The sequence below is a fragment of the Aedes albopictus genome, chromosome 1 (assembly GCF_035046485.1).
Source record: "Aedes albopictus strain Foshan chromosome 1, AalbF5, whole genome shotgun sequence".
Classification (NCBI taxonomy): domain Eukaryota; kingdom Metazoa; phylum Arthropoda; class Insecta; order Diptera; family Culicidae; genus Aedes; species Aedes albopictus.
The window spans coordinates 185,290,879-185,316,757 of NC_085136.1; the positions used below are offsets into that span (position 1 = coordinate 185,290,879).

Sequence of the window (25,879 nt, forward strand, 5' to 3'; positions counted from 1 at the left end):
GTGGGTGCTCAGCCACTACACTGCCGGTGGAAGCATAATTGTCCCATGTGCATTTTTGGCAATATTGAGATTTTGCAGCCCATGACCATGTATCGTGAGGTACTATCATATGGGGAAATAAAAATAGGTAGTTTGTTCCGAAAATTGTTGAAAAAATGCATGGTCGATTTGTAACATTCTCCCTCTAATACCCAAATTTTTGATTTTGATCTAGATATCATTTTTCGTCATTTAAAATCGATTTAAACATGTTTTGGAAAATGATTCTTTTTAATTCTCGATTTCGTGAATTTCAGTTTTTGATTTTTCCAATTTTTATTGAACATCCCCACACTTTTATATTTTTCCTGGAAGCCAATTTGGGGAACGGATTTTTTGAGATGAAAACATTTTGAGATTTTATGATTATTGTTTTTTTTACAGAAAATTTTATTTTCCGTGTAATTTTAAGGAAAATAATTTTAGAGTGTATTCGATTCCCTTAAACTATTAAACAAGGATAGAATGATTTGGGAAAAATTTAAAATATGTTTATTGTAGCGATTCAATACAAAATAAACAATGACTTCTCGCGTTTAGTATCATACGGGCGTAACTACAATGATCGATTTCTCTTCATCGATTTTCTCTTTGGATTATTCCGGGCAATACGACCAATATTCGGATGATATCTCGGTGTGTTTCGATAAAGGACGACTAGGACTAGCATCTAAAACAACAAAAACAACCGAAAATGATTTGCCGGCCAAGTTATTAACCAAAGAGAAAATCGATGAAGAGAAATCGATCATTGTAGATACGCCCGTATGATACTAAGCGCGAGACTTCTAAAAGGTGACTAAAACATCAATTTTTCAATGATTAAAAAAAATGTAAATACGCTTTAAAATACACCAAAAACCATTTTGAGATATACAGAACAGTCCTAAATATCAGCCAAAAATATATTAAAAAAAAGATTTTCCGTGAAACAAAAATTACAAAAATGCTCAAACTATACCCCGTCTAAAGGCGGGATTGGGTATTAGAGAGTTAAAAGTGGACGCATAAGCGTCACGTTTCATTGGAAATCTTATGGAACTATAAAGTCGCACTAAAACAAAAAAAAAAATAGTGCCCAAATTAAAAATTGGTTGATGTTAGAACACGATTTAGCACTTATACTTCATAGTTGAGACAATTTACTTTTTTTCGAACTTTGGACGCGATTTTCTCAATTGTCTGTTTTTGCACATGGGACATTTATGCGTCCACCAACAGTACAGGTAAAGTCTACCCTGTTTGGCATAATGCCATTTGACATTACATGAGTTTGGCATAAAGTCAATTGACATAACAATCGTTTGGCAACTTGGTCATTAGGCATACTTCTGAGACGTATGAAGCTGAATATAGACAACCCAAATAATTTGAGCTTACTCTACTATCGAAGGTTCCATATTTGATTTTTATTAATTTATTTTATCGGCTGTTCGAGTCCGTATGAAGTTGATCATCAATATTAACTTCTTTTCTCGATCAGCCTAGATAGCTGTGTAGTGTCGGTAGCGATTGTCTCAATTGGCTAAGAATAACACTACGGACCGCCTGTTCCGGTGGTAAGAATCCACCAACAGGTGACCCCTAATTCATGGTGTGATGCGGCTTTATGCTTACCGTGCCTAGGAATGAATGGCTAGGGGGGTCTAATAAAAACCTAACCGCTAACGGAGCCTGTGGAGTACCAGGGCGCCCTCCACAGTATTACGCCCTTACTGCGCTAACCGGAGCAATGGTGCAGTGAACCTTGTGTTTCACCGAGACAATCAGCTGCCCTTCTTTAGTTTCACTTGAGGCTAAATAAGGGCGGGATTATGAAGATGTTGTTAATTAGTTTAAATTTTCACCTATATGGTTTCGCATTATGCGATTTACACAGTGTATTCTGTGTATCCTCGCCTTTGGCGTTTTCCAATCGATACCGATTTGGTTTTATTGTTGCTGTTCTTTGTTGTGCAGTTGTTGCGAAGAGTTTAATCTTACCTAGTTTGGGTAGTGGCTACGGTTAAGATAGCTCAGATCAATCTTCAGCATAAAAGAACAGCAACGATCAATCTTTGCAGACTTATGCAAAATGGTACTGCCCAAGTGGCCTTGGTACAAGAACCTTACTTTCGTAAGGGAAATTTCTATCTAGGAAACCTTGTGAACCCGGTGTTTGCCACTTTCAGTAAACATGAAATGGCAAACTCGCGTGTCATGCCTCGAGCCTGTGTGCTTGTCAACAACGCAATAGTTGCTACACTCATCTCTGAACTAACCACCAGAGATGTATGTGCTATCACAATTGATGTATCTGTTGGAAACCTCAACAGGAAATACGTCTATTGTTCTGTGTATTTACCGCATGATGAACCATCCCCTACGGATGCTTTCAAACAAGTCATCGCATACTGCACTTCAAAAGGCCTTCCGCTAATTGTTGGCAGTGATGCTAATGCTCACCATATCATCTGGGGCAGCTCAGACATTAACTTGAGAGGCTCCAGTTTGATGGAGTACTTAACAGATCTTGCATTACTTAACATAGGCAACCGCCCAACCTTCATGGTATCTGCTAGAGAGGAAGTGTTAGATATAACCCAAGTAACCACGAAGCCGTATATAAGTGCATCAATTTTGCCGTATATTTATATTTAAAATTGTGTAAATAATGCTGCATTACTTTAAATACCTCATTGAAGCAATATTAAAGTCGAAAAGGGCCCCACTAAAATTAAATTAGTGCCACATATTGCTGCACGTTGACAGCCATTGCTAAAGTGACATAAATGCATGTGCTGTACATTTGCATTTGCACATGCTTAATACGTGCAACACGAAAAACCAAAACAAAAATCTATTTTTAGCACCGTTTCGTTATCGACGGTACTAATGCCCCCCACATGAATGTTTTAACCATTTTTTTTTGTTGCCAGGTCGGGAGTCGAACCAGAAGTGTTGAAGACCGCTTGATGAGTTCCATTCGCGCTGGTGCTGTGGACCGTTTCTGCTGCTGTGATAACAGCCGATATTTCATTAACTAGAAGAAAACTGTTCTTCTGCCTCAACCATTTCAGTAGAGGGCAAAACGACTATGGCATATGTAATTACAGGGATTCGTAATCACATTCTGATAAATCGCTGATAAATGCATAATGCATTCTATAGAAGATAAAAAATAAAAGAAAAATAAAAAACCTTTCGTACAATGCTCATAATATTATGCTAATTGTGGTTTCCATCATAATTGGCATGCGATAGCAGTCAACAGAAAAGAGAAAAGGTCATCTCTAAAAAGGGTTTTCTGAAGAAAGTCGTCGATCGGTGGTTCAAACGAGGATTAAGTTGGTCGGGATTAGAACCAGAAGTGTTGAAGACCGCTATAGTTGACCATGAAGTTGTTAACTTTTCTTGATTTAATTTGTTTACCATTAGAGTCAAGCTTTTATAATTGTATTGTTAGAGCAACCTTTGCTAGTTTGTACATTGCATTTATACAGTTTTTGCAGTGTTGAATTATTGAATTATCGTATATCACCTTTTAATGCACCCTAATGTAAAGAAAAAATGTAATGCATCAATACATTGATAATGCCAATCTAAAGGTATATTGCATGAGAAGTGTGGAATTACTGCATTTCGCATTGCAAAGGTTGATATTCAGTCTAATTCGTGCAATGATATAATGCTTGTGGTTACTTGGGAACGCTTTGCTCTAGCAGAATTAGTCACGAGCTGACCAATTGGCATGTGTCAGATGAAGAATCTTTATCTGACCATCGCTACATCTTTTTTGAACATTTAAATGTTACTTCGCAAACATTGCGTTTCAGGAATCCTCGGTCAACAAACTGGGATCTCTATACTGATTTGGTTGCAGCCAAATTTCATGGATATTCGCCATCCATTGACACTCCAAGTGATTTAGATGATGCCGTTGATACTACAACGACCTTCATCATGGAAGCTTTTGAAGAAGCATGCCCTCTACGGTCTTTGAAGATCACAAGAGGAACCCCTTGGTGGAACTCTGATCTGGCGAAACTCAGGAAACAATGTAGAAAGAGTTGGAACAGACGACGTTCGGCTGGTTCGGAGGCTTTCAGGTCGGCTCGCAATGCCTACAGGAAAGCTCTCCGGTCTGCTGAACGATCCGGCTGGAAAAACCTTTGTACAAATGTTTCCAGCTTGAGTGAAGTCAGTCGGTTAAACAAAATCCTTGCGAAATCTAAAGATTTCCGGGTGAACGAACTTCGTTTGCCAAATGGCGATCTGACTTCTTCTGATGAGGAAGTTCTGGAATGCTTATTCAGCACACACTTCCCTGGATGTGTGGATATTACATCTTCGGATGATCCTGATGTCTTTTCTTGTAGTTATGATTCTTTAGCTTCGGCTCGGAGTATTGTAACTATAGAATCGATTGAGTGGGCTCTTAATAGCTTTGCTCCTTTCAAATCTCCTGGGGCAGATGGGATTTATCCTATTTTGCTTCAGAAGGGATTTGATTATTTCAAACATGTTTTGAAAAAACTACTTGTTTGCAGTTTTGCTACAGGGTATATTCCCAAATCCTGGAGGGATATTACTGTAAAGTTTATTCCGAAAGTGGGTCGTGCGTCGTATGAAGAAGCAAAGAGTTTCAGACCTATCAGTTTGACCTCTTTTCTTCTGAGATGCTTAGAACGCATTGTGGATCATCACATCCGTGATGTTCATCTGGCCAACGTGCCTCTTCATGTGAACCAACATGCCTACCAATCTGGTAAGTCCACTGTGACTCTTTTACACAAGGTTGTTTACGATATCGAGAAAGCATTCGCTCAAAAACAAACTTGTTTGGGTGTTTTCTTGAATATCGAGGGTGCCTTTGACAACGTGCCTTTCGATGCCATATTGGAAGCCGCACGGAGTCATGGTATATCTCCAATGATTTCCAATTGGATTCACCAAATGCTCAAAAACCGATATCTCTTCTCGACATTGCGTCTAGCAGGGATTAGGAAATTGAGTGTTTGTGGATGCCCCCAAGGGGGAGTCTTATCACCGCTTTTGTGGAATCTCGTAGCAGATACGCTATTGAGGCAACTCAATAATAGCGGTTTTCCTACTTATGGTTTTGCCGACGACTACCTAACATTGTTAGTTGGTATGTGCATCAGCACCCTTTTCGACCTGATGCAAAACGCCCTTTAGGTAGTTGAGGGTTGGTGTCGCCAATATGGCCTTTCGGTTAATCCGAGTAAAACATCTATTGTTCTTTTCACGGAAAGGCGAAACCGTAATGGCGTTCGACCTTTGCGTCTCTTTGATTCTGAAATCGATGTGACTGAACAGGTAAAGTACGTTGGAGTCATTCTTGATTCCAAGCTTTCCTGGACACCTCACATTGAGTTCAGAATCAAGAAAGCTTGTATGGCCTTCGGGCAATGCCGGCGTACTTTTGGTACAACTTGGGGTCTAAAACCCAAGTATATCAAATGGATTTACACAACTGTGGTTCGGCCAATATTGGCTTATGGGTGTCTTGTGTGGTGGCAAAAGGGTGAAGTGAGAACGGTCCAATCAAAATTAGGTCATCTCCAAAGGATGTGCTTAATGGCAGCGCTAGAAGTTCTCTTTGACGTTGCCCCATTACACATTCATCTCAAACAAGAAGCCCTTTCTTGCACTTACCGGTTACGGGTACTCGGTCTACTAGAGGAAACTCCTGTGAACCGCACATCAACACACACCTCGTTGTTTCCACTTTTAGTGAATTGGGACAAAATTGTCCTTGCTCCAAGTGATCTTACAATTGCTTGTAATTTTCCATATAGGACATTTTCCACGAAATTCCCTTCCCGGGAAGAGTGGACATCTGGTTATCTGGAAAGAAGTATTTCAGACGGCATCGTATGTTACACTGATGGCTCCCTTCTCGAAGGTCGAGCAGGTGCTGGTGTTTATTCTCGTGAGCTAAGGCTGTATCAGTCTTACTCACTTGGTAGACGACACTGCACCGTTTTTCAGGCCGAAATCTTTGCTCTTATGTGCGGAGTGCAATCAGCACTTCAGCAGCACGTAATGGGCAAAGTAATATACTTCTGTTCAGATAGCCAGGCTGCTATTAAAGCACTTGCTTTGGCCAACTCCAGGTCGAAGATAGTTATCGCTTGTCGAACTCAAATCGAGGAGCTGAATAAGGCAATCCATGACGACTTTTCGCGATGGGGGTGACAGCCAAAAGTGTAAACACAGTGTGAGTACAACTTAACAAAGTTTCGTCAAGTGTCGTTGGTGCTTAACAAATTCCTTTGTGTTCAACTGTCACCCCGATCATCGGATGTCAAAAATACATGATAAACAAAAAAAATCAGCTGATCGCATCTGTCTCATGGATTGCCTTATTCAGCAAACGTTGTTCACCTTCTATGGGTACCTGGTCATTCTTCCATCGCTGGAAATGAATTGGCTGATGAGTTAGCTCGCTCTGGAGCATCACATGACTTCATTGGCCCTGAGCCAGCTATTCCGATATCGAAGTGTTGGATTAAGCTTCAGATTCACACCTGGGCTGTCATTCAACACAGACAATATTGGAATAGTTTGGAGTCATGTCGTCAAACCAAATTGTATAGTGCTGAGCCATCTTTACGGGTGGCGAAGTATCTAACTAATCTGTCTAAGCAGAAATGCAGCATGTTGGTCAAAGCATTGACTGGCCACTGCCGACTCAGCTATCACATGGCGAATATTCAGCAAGCTGATTCATTTGCCTGTGATAGCTGTGAATCCGATTATGGAACTTCGTATCATTTGATATGTAACTGTCCAGTTTTCGCGCAACTGCGTTTCCGAGTATTCGGTAAACACTTATTAAGTAAAACTGACTTCAGAAACCTGAATCTTCAGGATATTCTGTTGTTCTTAACCCGCTGTGGTAAAGAGCTATAGGCTCTCTTTCGCTTTATGCGTTATTACAGTGCCCTTTTCAGGGCGCTGTTTGCACCCATTGTGGTACGCTTGTGCGTTAGTACCCTCTTCCAGGGTATTTTTCCTATTTCCCTACCTGTCCCTATCCCCATCCAAATCCTTTTTCCTTCCTTTTCCCTCAGGTAGATGATGAAATAAGCTGTTATTTTGGCGATGGCACAAATGTCCCAAATGGAGGATAACGTGCCTCTGGAGCCGGCCTTCTGATACCTGATTGGCAACTTGGTCATTAGGCATACTTCTGAGACGTATGAAGCTGAATATAGACAACCCAAATAATTTGAGCTTACTCTACTATCGAAGGTTCCATATTTGATTTTTATTAAGTTTTTTCACGTCAAACATTATTGTTTACCGACGGAGCAACACGCGAAAGTGAACAAAACGAACGACGGGAAAAAACCGACAGAAAAACTACTAAAAAACTAGAAAATTCTCGGAATAAAGCAAATTTACAAAAAAAAAATGGCGTGCTTTTCGTTTCGTGTATTTCTTATCACACATGACATTTCTCCGGCAGCACCACCAGCTTGTGTACAGGACGTTGATATGTTGTTTGGCCTCTCTGTAGTGTCACGTTACGCACTACTCCGCTTCCATCTGGATGGAGCGCTGTCCCGCGAGCGAGTTCCCAATACGCTGACGGAGCACACTATCGTTCTTCACCAGCACCAAATCAGCCACCTTCAGATTTTCTTCGGATGTTTGCCATTTTTGTTTCTTGTTTGCAATGATGTAACGTACTCGGTCTTGAAACGGTCCCAGAGATCCTCGACGACTCTCCGCAAGCGTTGATATCTGTCGAGGCGGTTCTCGGGGATGCCCGTTACCCTAGGTTCAGGAATAAAGTTCAGTGGCTGTCCAATGACGTAATGAGCAGGGGTCAAAGCTTCGCAAGAATCAATCGATGAAGACAGTGCACACAGTGGGCGTGAATTTAAGCACGCCTCTATTTGTGCTAGTATCGTCGTTATAGGTCACTGTTTGCTTGCCAAGGACGATGCGAAGATGATTTTTCATACTCTTCACAGCACACTCCCATATTCCGCCCATATGGGGAGCTGACGGCGTTATAAAGGTCCACTTCACTCCGAAGCCACTCAAAAAAAATGATCAACTTCAGAGCCAAAGCTGACAGACTGTAGAAGATCTTTCAGATGGCGGTCTGCGCCAACAAAATTCGTTCAATTTTCGGACCAGATTTGGCTGGGCAAGCCACGACGACTGCAAAAAACGCTTCAATGCAGAAATGAAGGCACCTGACGACAAGCCCGTAACGGCTTCTAGGTGAATAGCCTTGGTCCCAAGACAAACAAACACAGCAATATAACCTTTGATTTTCTTGGTTGTTCTTACAACGCTAGCTTTCAAGACAATGGGACCTGCGTAGTCGACGCCTACGTTTTCGAAGGCACGTCCTCCTGCGATCCTCACCGCTGGTAGGGATCCCATAAGCTGCTTCGCGGTTTTGGCCTTCCACCTAACACAACGCACGCAGTTATTGATGATATTGCGTACAACTGCTTGACACCTGTGATACTCTCCACCAGGCCGTTGTCCCAAAGGATCTCCGGAATCCTACCGGAAACCTCAAACATCAGCTTACACACGTCGAGTCCTGTCGCTTCCACTGTTCCGATTCCCTTGTTCCTCTTTCTCCTTGCTATGACAGACACTACTCTCTCAAGCCTAATATACTCATTTGGGGTGATTACTATACCTAGTGCCAAGGTGTATAAATATTTCATTTACAGGTCACCACAACACCCAAGAATCCAGTATTTTTGATTGGGCGTAGCTATCACCAAGGTTGGTCCTGCGTGTAGGTTGTCGATATGCAGAGCGGTGATCAGAAGTTCCGTATAACGGTGAACCTTGGGCAAAATCATGGGGTGCTTCATTTCGAATGGTTGGGCCGAATTCTGTAGTCGTCCTCCTACACGAAGAGTTCCATTTCCATCCAAAAACGGAAACAGAGACTTGATTTGACTTTTACATGCTAGTTGATCTCCCTTTTTCAGGCACTGTATATCTCGTTGATACTCGGCATGCTGAGCACACCTAACAAGCTCCAACGGATCTAATTCGCCACTGACACGTTACATTTTCGCCGACAGATTGGACTTAAATCTGTTGATCCATGCCAAAACTCGTTGTGCCATCTTAAGTGATGAAAACCGGTTCAACAGGTAGCTTTCCACTTTGTAGGAAGTCATCGGTCCTAACTCTGTAACCATCAGGCACTGCGATGAGCAGTCTTGTTCTACGAGAACCGTTTCCGGAGGCTCTGCTACAGACTGCCCGGATAAAAAATACAATAGAAAAACATAGCATTCTAATGTAACAGTACCATAGAAAACCATACTCTCACAATAGTATTCAATGTTAAAATAACAGTAGAAAAACAATAGAATCAAATGTTTCTCACAATAGAATCAACTGTGAATGAGCATTTCACATAGAATTGTATAGGTTGTTAAGTATCGTAACAATACATACAAAAAAGGACTTTTTTCGCAAAACAAGATTCTAATGTAAATGAAATGTTGTTAATACATATACGGGGAATCAAATATACCGTAGATTTTTATGTATTTGTATTGTTTTGAACTGTTAAATATGCCAAGAACTGTCTGTTTTGAGCAGTGCTGCAGCCTGCAAGTCTTCTTGATAATGTGGTCTTCGGTCGTGCTGTATCTGACAACATTTGACGTTTCGTGTTCCGCTTATCGAGGTCCATTTTCAATAGGGTAAAAACAAAGCTTGTTTGTCTCAGAGATTGTACCACCACATTTGAAGTAAAATCATTTTTCTTATATGGACAAATCGCTGGCTTACACTTGTTCCGCATCGCAGCGATTTGTACCGTGGGTAAAGAGTTGCAAATTAGAAACAAAATCATTATCCCTACACGGTCAGAAAATTCACTCATTTTAGAGCTAAAGTGGGACAACTCAAAAATGAGTAAATTTTATTTCCAGCGCTAGCGCTGGCCCAGGTGCGAAAATCTCATCAGTTTAAGTCGTATAATATTCTTGCTGATGTGAAAAATATTATACAGCTTAAATTGGTTGGATTTTTGCACTTGAGCCAGCGCTATCGCTGGAAATGCAATTTACTCATTTTTTTAGCTGTTCCAGTTTAGCTCAGTTTTGTGTGAATCTTATACTCATTTTAGAGTAACTTTTTCTTAGCGTGAGTGGATAGCCCAACTAACATTTATTGTGAATGTAAACGTCAACAAAGCGTCCTCAATACGGCTTGATGCTGAGTTACTATGTTGTACATATGGACGGAAGCTTCTATGCAAGCCCTATACCAATGAATCTGGCGAACTTAATCCACTTGTACATGCTGTGCGATCAGCTTCTATGCCACCTAGTCATAGCTCTTTTCTCGGCTCCTATGTAACCACTAACTGAATAACATCTTCAGAAGGCGCTTTTTCAGCCTTTTCGCAGTTGTTAAATAATAGTTTTACGACATCCCCAAATTAAACGATTAAATATAATTAGGTTATGGATATCGTGACGCAATATATGTGGAACTGGAATTATCACTTTTAAAATTGAATAATTAAAGTACTTGCCGCTACTTGGAATCGAACTCCCGATCTCCGTATCCACTGGTCCCGATGATGTCCACGCTGCCACACTGCTATATATAAATAACATAGAAAATAGCCCGTTTTGTTTTACTCCAGACAAGGCTTCATAATGTGCCACAAGAAACCTTACCCAACTTCATCTTGCTGCAAAAGCTTGTGAAACGTCAAACGCAATAATGTTTACATTGAACAAGCTGTGTGGTTGCGCCAACAGATTCTTCTTCACAGCTTCTAGCTGAAAGAGTGTGCTTTAAACGGCTACGAAGCGATGCTGTTTTGTGTTTTGGCAACATTACAAAACGTACTGTATAAAAGCAGCTGTTGTAGTGGCTGGGACTCTTACTCGATTTGCACATCTTCCGGCATTGAATTAAAGTGCAATAAAAGCAACCCAAATCGACCCAACCCAAGCAATGAAATCGCATAACGGCCTTTAAGCGCTGCTGGTTTGGGGATTTGTCAATATAACGAATTGTACTGTATAGTAGCAGCTGTTTTGTTAGTGGGGACTCCTATTTGATGTGTTCAAGTTTTAACATCTTCCGGGAAATCTCCCGGAGTTGGAATAGAGTGGAGTAAAGGCAGCCCCAGAGACAAGCAATGGATTTCTGAAAACCGAGTTTGGTAGCTGTATGGTGCTTGTTTTGCAGTCGTGTATTAGCTTATAATTTATATTTGACTAGCTTTCCTTTTATTCAGCGTTGACTGCTTTTACTCGATGGTTACACAACAGAAAGCAAATGACTGCAGCTTATAGCGCTGAAAATGTTAGTTGGGAGGTGCCAGGCGGCGCCGCTGTATATATATGTGAAAAACACGTGGAACACGAGCGCCGTCTACGATCGCATATCATAACCTTCGCTGTTACTTTACACTGTTATCACGTTTACCGCATTTATCAGAAACTAGCTGTCCCGGCAAACTTTGTCTTGCCAAGACGTGGTGGTTTGACAACTGTTGTGGTCATTGTTGCACCGCACTCTAGATTGGTTTCATTTCGATCGTGTTGATTTTCTTCCCAGCTCACGAAAATCAGTACTTTATCAATTTTCACCCTTTTCTAGTTGATTTTCGTAACTTTCTATACATATAAACACAGCCACCATGAATACGAATCGAAACGTGCAAGAGTCATGCTGATCGGTTCACCCGTTCGTGAGTTTTGTTGCCTCAAAGAAACTCCGAACTCATTTTTATATTTATCAGAAAAGCGCCTCTACCGGCACTCTAGCATAAACGCAGCTGATTGCTTCCCATTCTTCACTATTTGTACTCTGTCGCCGGCAAAGTGGACCTGCAGGCCGGATCTCGCCACACGTTTCACCGAGAACAAATTGCTCCATAATCCGGGGAGGTACAACACTTCCTTCGCTTCACATTTCTTCATCCTTCCGCCGACGTCAGCAAAGAGCCCTACGTCACCACAAAATAGTTGTTCCAGGCACAGCTGTACATGCCGACAAAACAACGCTTCATCCAAAACAGCCTAATTTCCTTACTGAAGACGTATTGCATCATAAACAAAGCAAATCTTCAAGTAGATTTTAAAATCGTCCGCGAATGATAGCTTAGGGCTTATTGGCTTAGCATGTATTGGTTTCATTCATCGACCTACAGTATTAGTCTCTTTTTAAATGATTATTTCGGATATTCAGTATACAGACATTCCTATTCAGTCGTATAAACATAAATTTACTTTATTCGACATTAGTTAATAAAGAGCAGATTCTATGTTCCGAAGTAAATATTATAAATTGCTTCTTTTGATTTTGTATAATAATCGCACGACCTTACGCTACACAAATGGGAAAAATAATATAAAATTCTTGCATTACTTAATGGATGGAATACGTTATCTTAATTATACAAACTTGGTGTGGGACAAAATCATCATTATTCAAACTGGAAAGGAGTAGATTTGAGCAACTTTGTGATGCAACCAAAATGTTAAGCTGCCACGGTATTGGTACTAGTTTACCGATAGATGTGTATCAATAGTATTCACGGTTCTGTTCTTGGAAAATAATGGCGATTGTTAGTGTCAAAATACTGTTTCGGAAAACTTATTTCTCGGATTAAGACAAACATTTATTACTTTACACTCCCATTTTAGTACGATGTTGCTCAGTTTTCCAAGAATTCATATGAAAAACAAGGCTCAAACAATGATGATTTTCCGTACGAATCACGGTTCAAAACAACAGATCATCATCGACTTAAGTATATGTTACTATACATTTTCAACTAAGATGTTCAAGTCTGCTTCGAGTTGAACAATGTTGGAATGTGGAAAAACAGCAGCTGAGTTTGTTAAGGAGCTGGAGTAAAACAATACTGTATTGTCACTGTTCAAATAGTAATCTTTTGCTTAATAATATCTAAACTATTTTCAGAGGAATGACGAAACGAACTTTTAAATCAATCTACACAACCACTCGATAATTTTGTGATCCTGTGCAATGTCCTATCTAAATGCTGGATACTCATGCTCCCTATGTTAATAGTGTTCCCACACAGATTTTGATTTGTGTATTTTCCAATATCTAGTACCTAGTAGTGGAAATTGAAAAATTTGTACATAATGAAGGCTACCGTCAGTGTCCACCAGGATTCCGCTCTCAACAGCCTGGCATCGTTGTACGGGGTTTGAGTGATTCCTGAGTAAGAAATGTAAATAAGATGCATCAGAGATATTAAGGGAATACAAGTAAATTGCAATGATTAAAAATATCATTAATGAGAATATACTACAAAAATGTTCAACAATATCACTGGTTAGCAAAGAGATATTTAACCAAAACAGCAGTCAATCAAAAACACACGCACATTCTACATACCCATCTGAAACTTGATAGGCGGGCTAGACATCCTTCCATCTCCTCCATTGCTGAATGCCAAAACACGAAGATTGTACGATTTTCCTGTGAATAGTTTGACGAGGTGTTAAATACTCCAAACTCCCAAATTTTCATGAACATTTACCTGGCGTTAGATTGTCGATGATTTTTTCCAGCTTCTGACCGATCGGAACCAAGGTGTCGTTGGCAGTGGTCATGTCCTGATCGGTTTCCCAAATTCTGATCTTGTATCCCTGAACCGGTTCTTCGTCCTGGGAGGGAGCAATGTAACGCCAAACGACCCGGATCGTGGAAGGATTGATGCCGAATATATTCACCGACGATGGCGGTTTCTGAGGTGCATTTCGGTACGTTCTCTCGAGGTATCGTTCGCTTTCGGGTCCTTCTCCGGCAGCGTTGTAGGCCATCACTTTCACAAAGTAGTACGTATCGGGTTCTAGACCGACAATCAACGCCCAAGGGCGGGTAGTTCGCGATAGGAAGTATACGGCGTCTTCCTCTTTATGCTCTTTCTTCCAATATTTCAACTGAAAACATTTTGAGTAATTATTATGTGAGGTACAACATATTTTCAACAATATAAGGTACCCCGGGGCAAGTGAGAATCCGGGGCAAGTGAGACCTACAGCTATTATTTTTATTATTATCTATTTTTAAGGCAAACGTTCTTCGTGCAAAACATTAGTACCACACCAACAGATACTTTGAATACAAAAATTGTTATTGTTTCCAGCATAAAGAGACCATAAAAAAAAGAATAACAAATAAAGTCAAACTTTTCCAGTTTCAGGATAATATTTGGAGTGCTTGCAAATTATTTCAAGCGAAAAAGAGGTTACTTATTTTCATTTATTACCTTTAGTTACTGCTCTTACTTACCCCAGTGCATTTCTGCATCTGGGGCAAGTGAGACCTATGAGAGTAAACAAACGCAATTTCATAGTATGATCTAACTTTCTTCAGCTTAAAACTTGGTATTTTTCGGCTTTCAGTCACAGAAAAGCGTTGATTATTTTAGATCATTACCAACGTTTCGATCCTGTGGTTGGGATCTTCATCAGGGCTCGATGTGAATCAACTTGTTTTCGATTCGTGTTGATCACACGGCGGAATGTCGTTTTCTTCTCTGCACCGCACTTGTTTCATTGGACCCTAGCACCTCGATTGAAATGGTGGGTGGGTACACAGTTCGAGTCACAACACTTGGCACTTTGGGAACACTGAGAAGAAGTGTTCACAAAGTGCCAAGTGTTGTGACTCGAAGTGTGTACCCACCCACCATTTCAATCGAGGTGCTAGGGTCCAATGAAACAAGTGCGGTGCAGAGAAGTAAACGACATTCCACCGTGTGATCAATACGAATCGAAAACAAGTTGATTCACATCGAGCCCTGATGAAGATCCCAACCACAGGATCGAAACGTTGGCAATGATCTAAAATAATCAACGCTTTTCTGTGACTGAAAGCCGAAAAATACCGTTTTACGTAAACCCAGTCATACCCCGTAGAACATTCTTCAGCTTAAGTCGAAATTTACACAAAACTAAAGTAAAAATAGGCGCCTTACATAATCAGGCGTTGAAATATACTTAATTACTTCTATTTTGATGATGAAGCTATTATTTAAATTGGTGAAGTCTCGGATTAAACTTTTTTTTCGAAACCATCTATTTTTCACATGTTTGTCTATAATTCCATTATTTTTTCGTTTTTCATTGCAAAATAAGTTTTTCTGAGTGTTAAGGAACCGTCTATAATGTATAAAAAAAAAAAATAGGAAAACGACCTATTCAAATTTCATGATTGAAAATATCTTTAAAAATCTATAATGGTCGTAAAATTATGTAACGGAAAACATAACATCTGTAAATCTTGAAAAATCATTTGGTGAGATTCATCAACTATGTAATATGAAAAGCAAGTTTCGAAATCTTCCGTCATTTAACTTTATGGCGCTTTTTGTGTAAAAAAAATCAATTGGTTTTGCACGAGCTGCTAGAGTTAAATCAAATTTTTCTCTCAGTAATTCGTTATTATATGTGTTACGTAATTTATGCACGGTACCACAAAACTCTTCCAATACAAATTTCTGAACAAAGTTATTCGTATGAGATATTTATACATATGCTACCTTACCAGCAGCAACTATATTAAGTCATATGTACAAAAATTCCGAATAGGTCCCACTTGCCCCGTGAAACGGAGTATACGAAGATCTGCTACACTTTTCTTTATATACATGATAAATAGAATTTAAAAATATTGAAACAGTTTAAATGCCCGTTAATATGAACAAATATACAAACAATGTCTTTTAGAACCTTTGAAATTACAAAATTATTCATGTTTAGAATTTTTTGGCATGACAAAATCTAACTAGCACTTTTTTAGGTCCCACTTGCCCCGGGGTACCTTAACTAATTTCGCGCCAAATCGTACTCCTGTGTTGGATGTTCACTTTTCAATTTGAACTTCCAAACATTCTGAACATGTTATGTTGTGACTAAGTAAAAATATGCTTGTAATGCGAGGTAAATAACAAAGAAACTATCGTGAACTCCCTATCTACAGACGCGGGACCTTTTCTGAGAAAAAAAAAACATTCGTAAGAAAAAAAACGCCGAAGTAGTGGAGCGCGAGGAAACGGAACTGGTTCTCAAGAACCAGGAATGTTCTACCCGGCATTCGGGGAAAAGTAGCACAACCATGTATGTGCACAGATGAATACAAAAAAAGTTACATTGCATTTTTTTGTTGAGCTTATCTGATTTACTTAAAATGGGGAGCGGACCATTTGGTATAAGGTCACATGGTATAATACACATTTTCCATAATAGATATGTACCTTCATTTCTTTATGCATGCCAAATGACTTTATGCCATATGGCGCAGACCCCTTTTCTGAACTTTTTATCGACTTAGCATAGATAATCAATATCGAGTTAGCATAGCTAACTAATGTTTTGAAGAGTAGAGGCCGAAAATAAACCAGTTTGATGGTATTTACAAAGTTATGATGTAACCTTAAGATGCAAACAATAATTTCAAAGCAGACTGGTATTTCAGCTCAGTTGATTGGCGCGAAATTCGTCTCGAGAAGGCAGATAAAATTCGAAACTTACCCTATGTCCGATCAGCTTGCCCCTGATGGCTTCTCGTGTCTGGGAGACCGGAATCCAGGTGACATTCAGAGACGTCGAGTTGAAACTTCTGGCAACGGTTTGCTGCGGTGCAACCTGGGGCATATCTTCCGCCGAGTATATGGTGGCAATATCGCTTATCGGTCCCTCCCCGAGGTCGTTGATGGCCTGAACCTTGACCTCGTATTGGGTGTAGTATTTGTCGAATGGAATATGCACGACAGCCCGTCCCACATTGCCCTGCCGTTTCAAAACTTCCGAGGCCCACTCTCGTTGATTGGGCAGACGGAAGAACACCTTGTAGTGAATGTCGATACTGTTTTGTTCCTCTGGAAGCAACGGATCCCACGTGATGGTGAGATCACCGATCTTTCCACCGCCTCCTCCAACGTTGCGCGGAGCAATATATGGTTTATCCTTCTGGGTATTGTAAAGTGGCGACGGCAAACTGGGGACGCCAATGCCTAGATCGTTCACTGCCACTACACTGAACTCATAGCCACATCCTGGAGTGAGGTTAGTAACGGTAGCGCGACGTCGTCCGTTGTAACGATCGATTTCCTGTGCGAAAACATTTTGCGACACATTAACCCATGTTTTGTTCCAAGTGGTGCGTCCCAGAATGTTGTAGAACAGTATCGGTCTGCCATTATCACTTCCGTCGATCCATTCCAGGGATGCGTCGGTTTTCTTAATGTCAATCACTTTCACTGCGCCCGGTGCTCCGGGAGGACCCTGTACAAATACCATCGTTTTCGATACTATCCTGTTGACGGCGGATTTGGCAATACATTCATATTCACCAGCATCCAACAGGGTCAGATTGTGTACTTCTAAACTATTGTAATTCGCTATAAATCTGGCATTGTACTCCGGCATATTGTCGTAGCTGTTTATTATGCGGCCGTTATGGGCCCATAAAAAGGCAACATCGAGCACTTCATCGTAAGTCACTTCACAGCGTAGGTACAGAAGTTCGTCAATTTGTTTGATAATTTTCTGAGGTAGTTGTTCAGTAAATCTCAATTCCTGTAAAACAATCAGACGTGCTTTCGACTCGGCAACACCCTGTGAATTACTGGCCACGCAGGTGTAGACTCCTTCATCATCTCGAGATGTAGGAGATATAAACAAGGTACCGGTTGGGAGCATGCGGCGATGGCCTCCCGTACCTATGACATTGCCGTCCTTTTTCCAGACAATTTTCGGCCGAGGTGCTGCTTCTGGTTCGCACTCGATGGTGGTGTTCCCATTGTAGATGGAATATATTTCGGACTCCAAAGGTTTCTTTTTAAATGAGGGCTTCATAGAAAGCACGCGCAATTGTGCTGAAGAGTATACGCCTTTTAGCTGATTGGTCGCCTTACACTGGTACATGCCATTATCTTCTTCCGGATCCAAAAAGTTAATCTTCAGAACATTGTCCTGTATCACAAATTTGTCCTTATTGAACTTTCTATTTTCAGGGTCCATTAGTTCTGCGTTTTTGTACCATGTGTAGTTGACATCCGGAATGGCCGATGCCTCACATAAGAAAGTTACCGAGCTCTGATAATCCTTGATTTTATCCTTCAGTGGGATTGTGAAATTCGGTTGCATTTGAACGCTAACCATCACGCTCTTCGAAATCGACTTCCGATCGTTTTTGATCGTACAAATATACTCACCATTATCGTTGGCAGTAGAGTTTTTGATAACGAGTACTCGCTGGTAGTTTTCGAGATACGAAAACCGAGGTAGGTTTCCATTTCTGCGAGTCCAATTATAGGACGGCACCGGGTAACCGAAAGCCATACACTCCAGCCTTAAATCTTTGCCGGCAACTGGCGCCTCGGGGAACTTCTTTGGGAAGTTGTTGGCAAAAATCAAATCCTGATAGTGGGGATGGGAAACTACTTGCAAGTTGAAGAAAGGCCCATTTCTACCTGTATCGCTGACTGTGCTTTGCACATTGCAGGAATAATTAGCGCGATCTTTGATTTCCAGCGAGGAGAAGTACAGCGATCCGTCGTGACTAACGAACACTCGTTGATCTTCTTCGACAAAGTTGGGGAAGAAAGAACGCGACCAGTAGTACCGCACATCTGGATAATGTTGAGGTGGATCACAGTAAAGGGACTTTCCCCAATTCATTTCCCCGGTTTCTGAAGAGCGCTGTAGATTGAATTCAAGGATGTAACCGAAATTGAGTTCTACGCTTTCGGATATGATTCGCCCGAACATATTTTCCGCGACGCAATGGTATGTACCTAAGTAAAGAGATGAGAAAGAAAGGTACGAATTAGTATTAACAGTTTAAGAGGTTTGCTTAACATGTTTAGGTACCACAAAAAAAAACGAGCTGGACCGAATATTTTTACTGGAATTTGATCAGAAAGGGCTATGGGCAGCGATCTACCAATTTGGTCGAGGCATAATTCTAGGATGAACTAGTCAAGGATTATTTGAATATTATATATTATACGTGATCAATTTCATCAATGAAAATTGTAACAAAAATATAACAAACAATGATATTTATAACTCATTGTTCATCATCTTTTGTGTTCTCAAAATACTATAAGGTACACCGGGGCAAGTTGAAACAGGTGAAGCAAGATGAAACGCAAAATTTTAAAATAAATTTCAATGCAATTTGGAAATTTATTCTTCCTTAAAAGATTGTTTGAATCAAAAACTATGTGTTATGGCGATGTTATTGTTTTTCATCATTAGAAAACAACATGTTAACCTGCTGTTTCATCTTACCCCACCCATTTCAAATTGCCCCGGTGTACCTTAACACAATTATATCACATTATATTATAAATTTACTATTAAACCGATCTGTTTCAGTTCAGCTCGTATGGCAGAAGTTTCACGCATTCTATTGCAAACAATTCATTATATTGTTATTGTATATAATACCTTCTACCTATTGTATAAAAAGTTCGAACAATATATTTTTTTTTCTAAGGTTTCTAGCGGCACGCCGAGGAACGTAGAAACCTCTCCCATCACTGTGCGCACAATTGTCTCGCGTCTATATGGAGGAGCACGATGCGTTTGCGCGGACGACAGTTCACTAGGCCTTTGGATAGGATAGAAAACGTAATCCTTCCAAAGCAGTTCACCAGCCGTGCACGGAACATGTAGTCCAGTAAGACACTGTTGCGTACTGGCTCACAAGGTTACGGTAGAATAGAAGGTGTGAAAGTTTTGGTTTTGTTGTATGGTCCATTCTGTATTTGTTCTTTTGTCATGTCAAGGTTTAAAGCATGTTATTTATTGTTCAGACAATGGGGCACGTTCGGTGTAGTACTAGATTTGTAGCAATGAACTGAATTTTTGTGTGGTGAGAAGGTCAATAGGAAGCAATCAGTGAAGTACTAGATTGAAAGTAGTGAGCTGGATTTTTGTATGGTGAGATGATCAGTTCTCCATTTCTGTAATGAAATGGTACAAACAGCGTAGGTTATATGATTTCCTGACTAATTTGATGCTATTTGAGCAAAAGTTTGGGTAACTGTGTTGTTGTATTATTTATTTCTTGCAACTTCAACAACACAGTTACCCAAACTTTTGCTCAAACAGCATTAAATTAGGAAAGAAACCATCAGGGCCTGATCGCGCAACCCTTAAAAATCGTAAGGCCCCCTGTATAGTGGCCATCACCAGAGAAAAACGCAAAACTAATTAGACGATTTGTTCAAGTGTATTTTTCAGTATTAATAAAGACGTAGTTCAAAATGGACGCAATCTGTATTGATTCGACGCAAATTAACCGAAAACCAATTCCAGCTGAGCTATTCCGATAAACATTTTTGGTCCTATCGAACCTGATTCGATTTGGATGGTTTTTCGTGTTGATTTGGGCCGAAATTCGACAAAAAAGTGTGTTTTCGCGAATTTGCATCGCGTGCAAATAGTCTGGCGTTCCGCCATTCGACGCGTCGTTCCTGCTTCGGTTCGTGCTGGCTTGCCGCCTTGCCGTTGTGTGTGTGCGATTGCGAGCCATGTTGTGACGTGCCCGGCGCACGAAGACGAGGATAGCTGCTGCTGCGCAAAAGGTTGCTCGTAGCAACAAACAAAACAAAACGCAAGTGGCTAGTGACAGGGCTGGTAGCAACCCCCGGCCTTTAGTGGACATTTTGGATGCTGCCATGCAGCAAGTGCAAGTGTTGTACATATAAACAAAGTGGAACTTTCGATGCTGCCGTGCAGCAAGTGCGAGAAGAAGAGCTGCTCGTAGCAGCGAAGAAGAACTGAAAATAAACATTGAACTGTTAGCTGAAAGAAAGTGCCTAGATGAGTGAGAAAAACTTGAGTGATGAAACCCCGAAGCTACAACGAAACATAACCCCGAAGAACTTGTTGGATGCGCTGCTTGGACCGGTATCGAACACGGAGTCGGATAATCCTCCACCGAATGCGGAGCCGGTTCGTCAGCCTACGGAAACAGTAGCACAACAAAAAGCAGCACAAGCCAAACGTCTGGAAAAACAAAAGATGGAGCAGAAACTCGAAAGGCTATTGGATCGGCGCGATTTGCTGAAAATAAAGCTTAACCAAATCGAAGAGACATTGGAAGAGCATGGAAACAATATTCACTGGCTGAATTTGCAGATGGAAAGTATTCGTCGGTGCTACGACGACAGCGAGAAAATACATCTGGAGATTTGCGAAATAGTTTCTCGTGACCAGCGGAAGGTATTCACGGATGTTTACCTTCAGTTCGACAAGTACTACAACAACTTGTACGTGCAAATCCAAACTGCAATAGCGAAGCTGAAAAGTGATGAAGAGAGAGTCAAGCAAGAGTCAGAGAAGTCCCCTGCGGCATCCGCCGCGCCACACCAACCGGTTGTGATGAATTCTGCTATCCCGCACCTGCACGTACCGTTGCCGACTTTCGACGGAAGCCTCGAGAACTGGTACTCGTTTAAATGTATGTTCCAGACTATCATGGACAGATACCCCAACGAGTCCCCTGCCATTAAGCTTTACCATCTGAAAAACTCGCTTATTGGTAGTGCGTCAGACAAAATCGACCAAGACGTGATCAATAATAATGATTACAAGGCTGCATGGAAGGTGCTCGAAGACGCATACGAAGATGAAAGGCTAATCATCGATACCCACATCGATGCCTTGGAAATGCTCCCCAAGATGACGCGCGAAAACGGCGAAGAGCTCCGGAAACTAATTGAAGGCTGCTCGAAACACGTTGATGCACTCAAGAACCTGCAACTACCCGTGGAAGGACTAGGCGAGATGATCCTCATCAACACACTCGCCAAGCGTTTGGACAAGGTCACGCGTACGCTTTGGGAGTCGCAGTTGGATCAAGAAGAACGTCCGTCGTTTAGCGAGATGATAGATTTCCTGCGCGAACGATGTCGAATCCTCCAGAAAGTGAAAGGATATCCGGATCACCGTATACCAGCTACCACAACGAAACCGAAGGGAAAATTGGAGCAGAGGAACTTGCCGGCGAAGAACTTCGTCCAAGTAGTCCAGGAACGTTGCCCGTGCTGCGGCAGTGATCATGCGATATACAAGTGTGAAGAATTCCGAAGAATGTGTGTGTCAGATCGCTACAACAAAGTGAAGACAGGCGGTTTATGCTTCAACTGCCTTCGTCGCGGTCATCGTACGGTGGACTGTAAATCGGAACAATCATGCAAGACGTGTCGAAGGAAGCATCATAGTCTCCTACACGAGGACAAGGCTATGGCAAAGAAGGAACCCCCTACTCAAGCTCCAACTGTTGCTGCAACCGGCGATGGACAACCAACTGACCAGCCCCAAGGATCTGTAAACTGTTCCCAAGTACTAACCGTGAAGAAACAAGTGCTTCTTTCTACAGCGAGCGTTTTGGTGTGCGGTTCAGGAGGGTTCAAAGTGGCTTGTCGTGTGCTCCTAGACTCTGGGTCCGATTCGAATATCATGTCTGAGGAACTCGCGAAATGTTTGAAGCTCTCCTGGGAACGGATCGATCTTCCGATTTCTGGGCTGAACAATGCTGAAACTCAGGTCAAGTATAAGCTGCGAACGAAGATCTTTTCTCGTGTGAACCAGTTCAGTGCTGTGCTGGATTTCTTGGTGGTGCCCAAAGTGACCGCCAACTTGCCGATGGTCGAAGTCGATATACGTTCGTGGCCGATTCCAGGTGGACTGTCGTTGGCCGACCCGTCATTCCACGTACCTAACGAAGTCCAGCTGATCCTGGGTGCCGAGTTGTTTTACGATCTACTCTTGGAAGGAAGGATGAAGATTAGCGACGAATGCCCAACGCTGGTGGAAACTCGTCTGGGCTGGATTGTGAGCGGATCGGTGTACACCAGTAGCAACAAACGTCAGCACAACGTCTGCCATCTGGCGGTAACCAATGAGGAATTGAATCGAGCCTTGTCGAAATTTTGGGAGCTGGAAGCTTGTGGTGAGGCATCTCCACTCACTGCACAAGAGCACGCGGTTGAAATGCATTTCCAACAAACCGTGTCACGGGATGATGAAGGTAGGTACACAGTTAGACTTCCGTTCAACAATTTGAAGGATCAGTTGGGCGACTCCTACGAAACTGCTCGCCGGCGGTTTGAGAAGCTGCTACGTACCTTCGTCGACGACACCAAGAAGACCCGTTATACAGCTTTCATGTCGGAGTACTTGACGTTGGGTCATATGGTGAAAGTGATGGACAGCCCTATGGATGGATATTTTCTTCCGCATCACGCAGTTTACAAAGAAGCCAGCTCGACAACTAAACTGCGTGTAGTTTTCGACGCGTCGTCAAAAACGTCGTCTGGGTTGTCGCTGAACGACACGTTGAACGTAGGACCAACCGTACAAAGCGACCTGCTATCGATTATATTGCGTTTTTGCTCCCACCAAGTGGTGCTGACGGCGGACATTCCCAAAATGTACCGCCAGGTTCGAGTTCACGAGGATGACTGGATGTACCAAAGAATACTTTGGCTCGACGACCAAAACCACATCGCAATTTTCGAACTGACGACTGTAACTTATGGCTGTTCCAGTGCGCCTTATCTTGCGACGAGAGTCCTCATCCAATTAGCTAACGACGAAAAGCTCGATCTACCGCTTGCAGCCAAAACAGTGGTAGAAGACAGCTACATCGATGATTTTCTGACGGGAGGAAAAACAGCAGAAGAAGTGATCCAGATCTACCACCAGCTGTCGGAGATGCTGAAGCGAGGCGGCTTCGGTGCTCATAAGTTTTGCTCCAATGATGCCACCGTATTGAGCAATATTCCAGAAGAACTCCAGGAGACCCGAATGGATTTTGAGAATGCGGACGTGAACACCACTATCAAAACACTAGGAATCATCTGGAATCCCGACCAGGACCGTTTCAGCTTCTATGTCAAATCTTTCGATTCTCAAAGGGGCTTTCCACCAACGAAGCGAACCGTGCTTTCCGATATTGGTCAACTTTTTGATCCATTGGGATTTCTCGGACCAATCATCACAACGGCGAAGTTGATCATGCAGGACTTGTGGAGGCTAGGCTTGGCGTGGGATGAAGAATTGCCGCAGGAACAGATGGAGAATTGGATGGAATTTCGTAGACAACTTCCGGTGGTGAACAGTATGAAGAAGAAACGATGCGTAGTAGCTGAAGCAGGCAACGGTATAGAACTCCACGGATTCTCCGACGCATCCAAAAAGGCCTACGGTGCGGTGCTGTACACCAGATGCGTTTCTTCGGACGGAAAGATCAACACAGAGTTGGTATGCAGCAAGTCGCGGGTAGCCCCGCTGAAACCGACCACTATTCCTCGGCTGGAGCTGTGCGGGGCCTTGCTTCTGGCCCATCTAGTAACGAAGACGGTAGCAGCATTGAAGATCTCGTTCCAAAGCGTGACACTTTGGTGCGACTCACAAGTGGTTTTATGCTGGTTGAAGAAATCGCCGCTTACTATGAATCAATTTGTTTCGAACCGTGTGGCAACTATCATCGAGCTGACGCAAGACTGCGAATGGCGGTATGTGCGGTCTGAGAACAACCCTGCCGATCGAATTTCGCGAGGTCTGATGCCAGATGCTCTCAACGAGGACGTTCTATGGTGGAAAGGATCGCCGATTTTGAATGAGATGGAACTGCACACCGACGAGTACGACGATACGATCGAGTTACCTGAACAACGAAAAACGACGGCTGTCAGCACAATGACCAGTGTGCCAACGACCAATCTCAACCGGATGAGCGATTTTAGACGGCTTCAGAGAGCGTGGGTTTTCGTGTTGCGGTTCATTGCAAGCTGTCGATCGAAGACTAGGAACACTTCAGAACCAACAGCAAAGGAAATGGACGAGGCACTCCGTACAATTGTTAAGCTAGTCCAACAGGAAGCGTTTGCGGATTTGTTCAAGATGCTATCGAGCGATTCGCAGAAGCGAAGCAACTACAGCGGATTGTCCCCTTTTGTGGATTCGGATGGGCTGATCAGAGTTGGCGGTCGGCTCAAGTACTCGTCGATCCCGTACGATGGAAAGCACCAGCTGCTACTTCCGGATAAACACCAAGTAACGCGCATTCTTGTGAGGAAGCTCCATGAAGAACATCTGCACGTCGGGCAACGAGGCCTGCTGTCGATTGTACGTGAAAGATTCTGGCCGATCAACGCAAAAACATTGATCAAGAAAACGATTGCTACCTGTTACGTTTGCTGCAGAACTAATCCCCGTTCCTCCAGTCAGTATATGGGAGACCTGCCAGATTATCGAATCACGCCGTCGCCAGTGTTTGCGAACACAGGGGTGGATTATGCCGGTCCAGTGATACTAAAGGAGGCTGGCAGAAAGACTGTTCCGTACAAGGCATATATAGCGGTGTTCATTTGTTTGGCGACCAAAGCCATCCATCTTGAGGTGGTTTCTACTCTAACCACAGACAACTTTATTGCGGCCCTGCAGCGGTTTATAAGCAGACGTGGTATGGTAAGCAACCTTTATTCCGATAACGGAACAACGTTTGTCGGAGCAAACCACGAACTAGCGGCACTGCGGACACTATTCGAGGATCAGAGCCACCAGAGAAAGCTGAACGATTTCTGCGTTACGAAGGGCATTCAGTGGCACTTTATTCCCCCACGGAGCCACCACTTCGGAGGCATATGGGAGGCGGGTGTCAAGTCGGCAAAGTATCACTTGAAGCGTGTAGTTGGCGAGACCAAGTTAACGTATGAAGAAATGGCTACATTTCTGGCTCAAGCAGAGGCCATTTTGAATAGTAGGCCGCTCATCCCAGTATCCGATGACCCGAACGACGTCGA

General features: G+C 42.3%; 1 protein-coding gene across 2 annotated transcripts in view; it reads right to left on the minus strand.

The window, feature by feature from the left end:
- Positions 1-12,274: 12,274 nt before the first annotated feature.
- Positions 12,275-25,879, minus strand: part of LOC109405638 (contactin) — a 32,452-nt gene continuing 18,847 nt past the window's right edge. The window contains exons 3-6 of one of the 2 annotated variants that reach the window (XM_019678706.3): positions 16,584-18,850; positions 13,586-13,988; positions 13,441-13,524; positions 12,275-13,260 (exon numbers count right to left, since the gene is read on the minus strand). In XM_019678706.3, the coding sequence (XP_019534251.1) occupies positions 13,154-13,260; positions 13,441-13,524; positions 13,586-13,988; positions 16,584-18,850 (2,861 nt within the window). In that variant the 3' untranslated portion in view covers positions 12,275-13,153. Of the gene's footprint in view, positions 13,261-13,429; positions 13,525-13,585; positions 13,989-16,583; positions 18,851-25,879 lie in introns of both variants that reach the window. The other variant, XM_029856478.2, reaches the window with a different exon arrangement.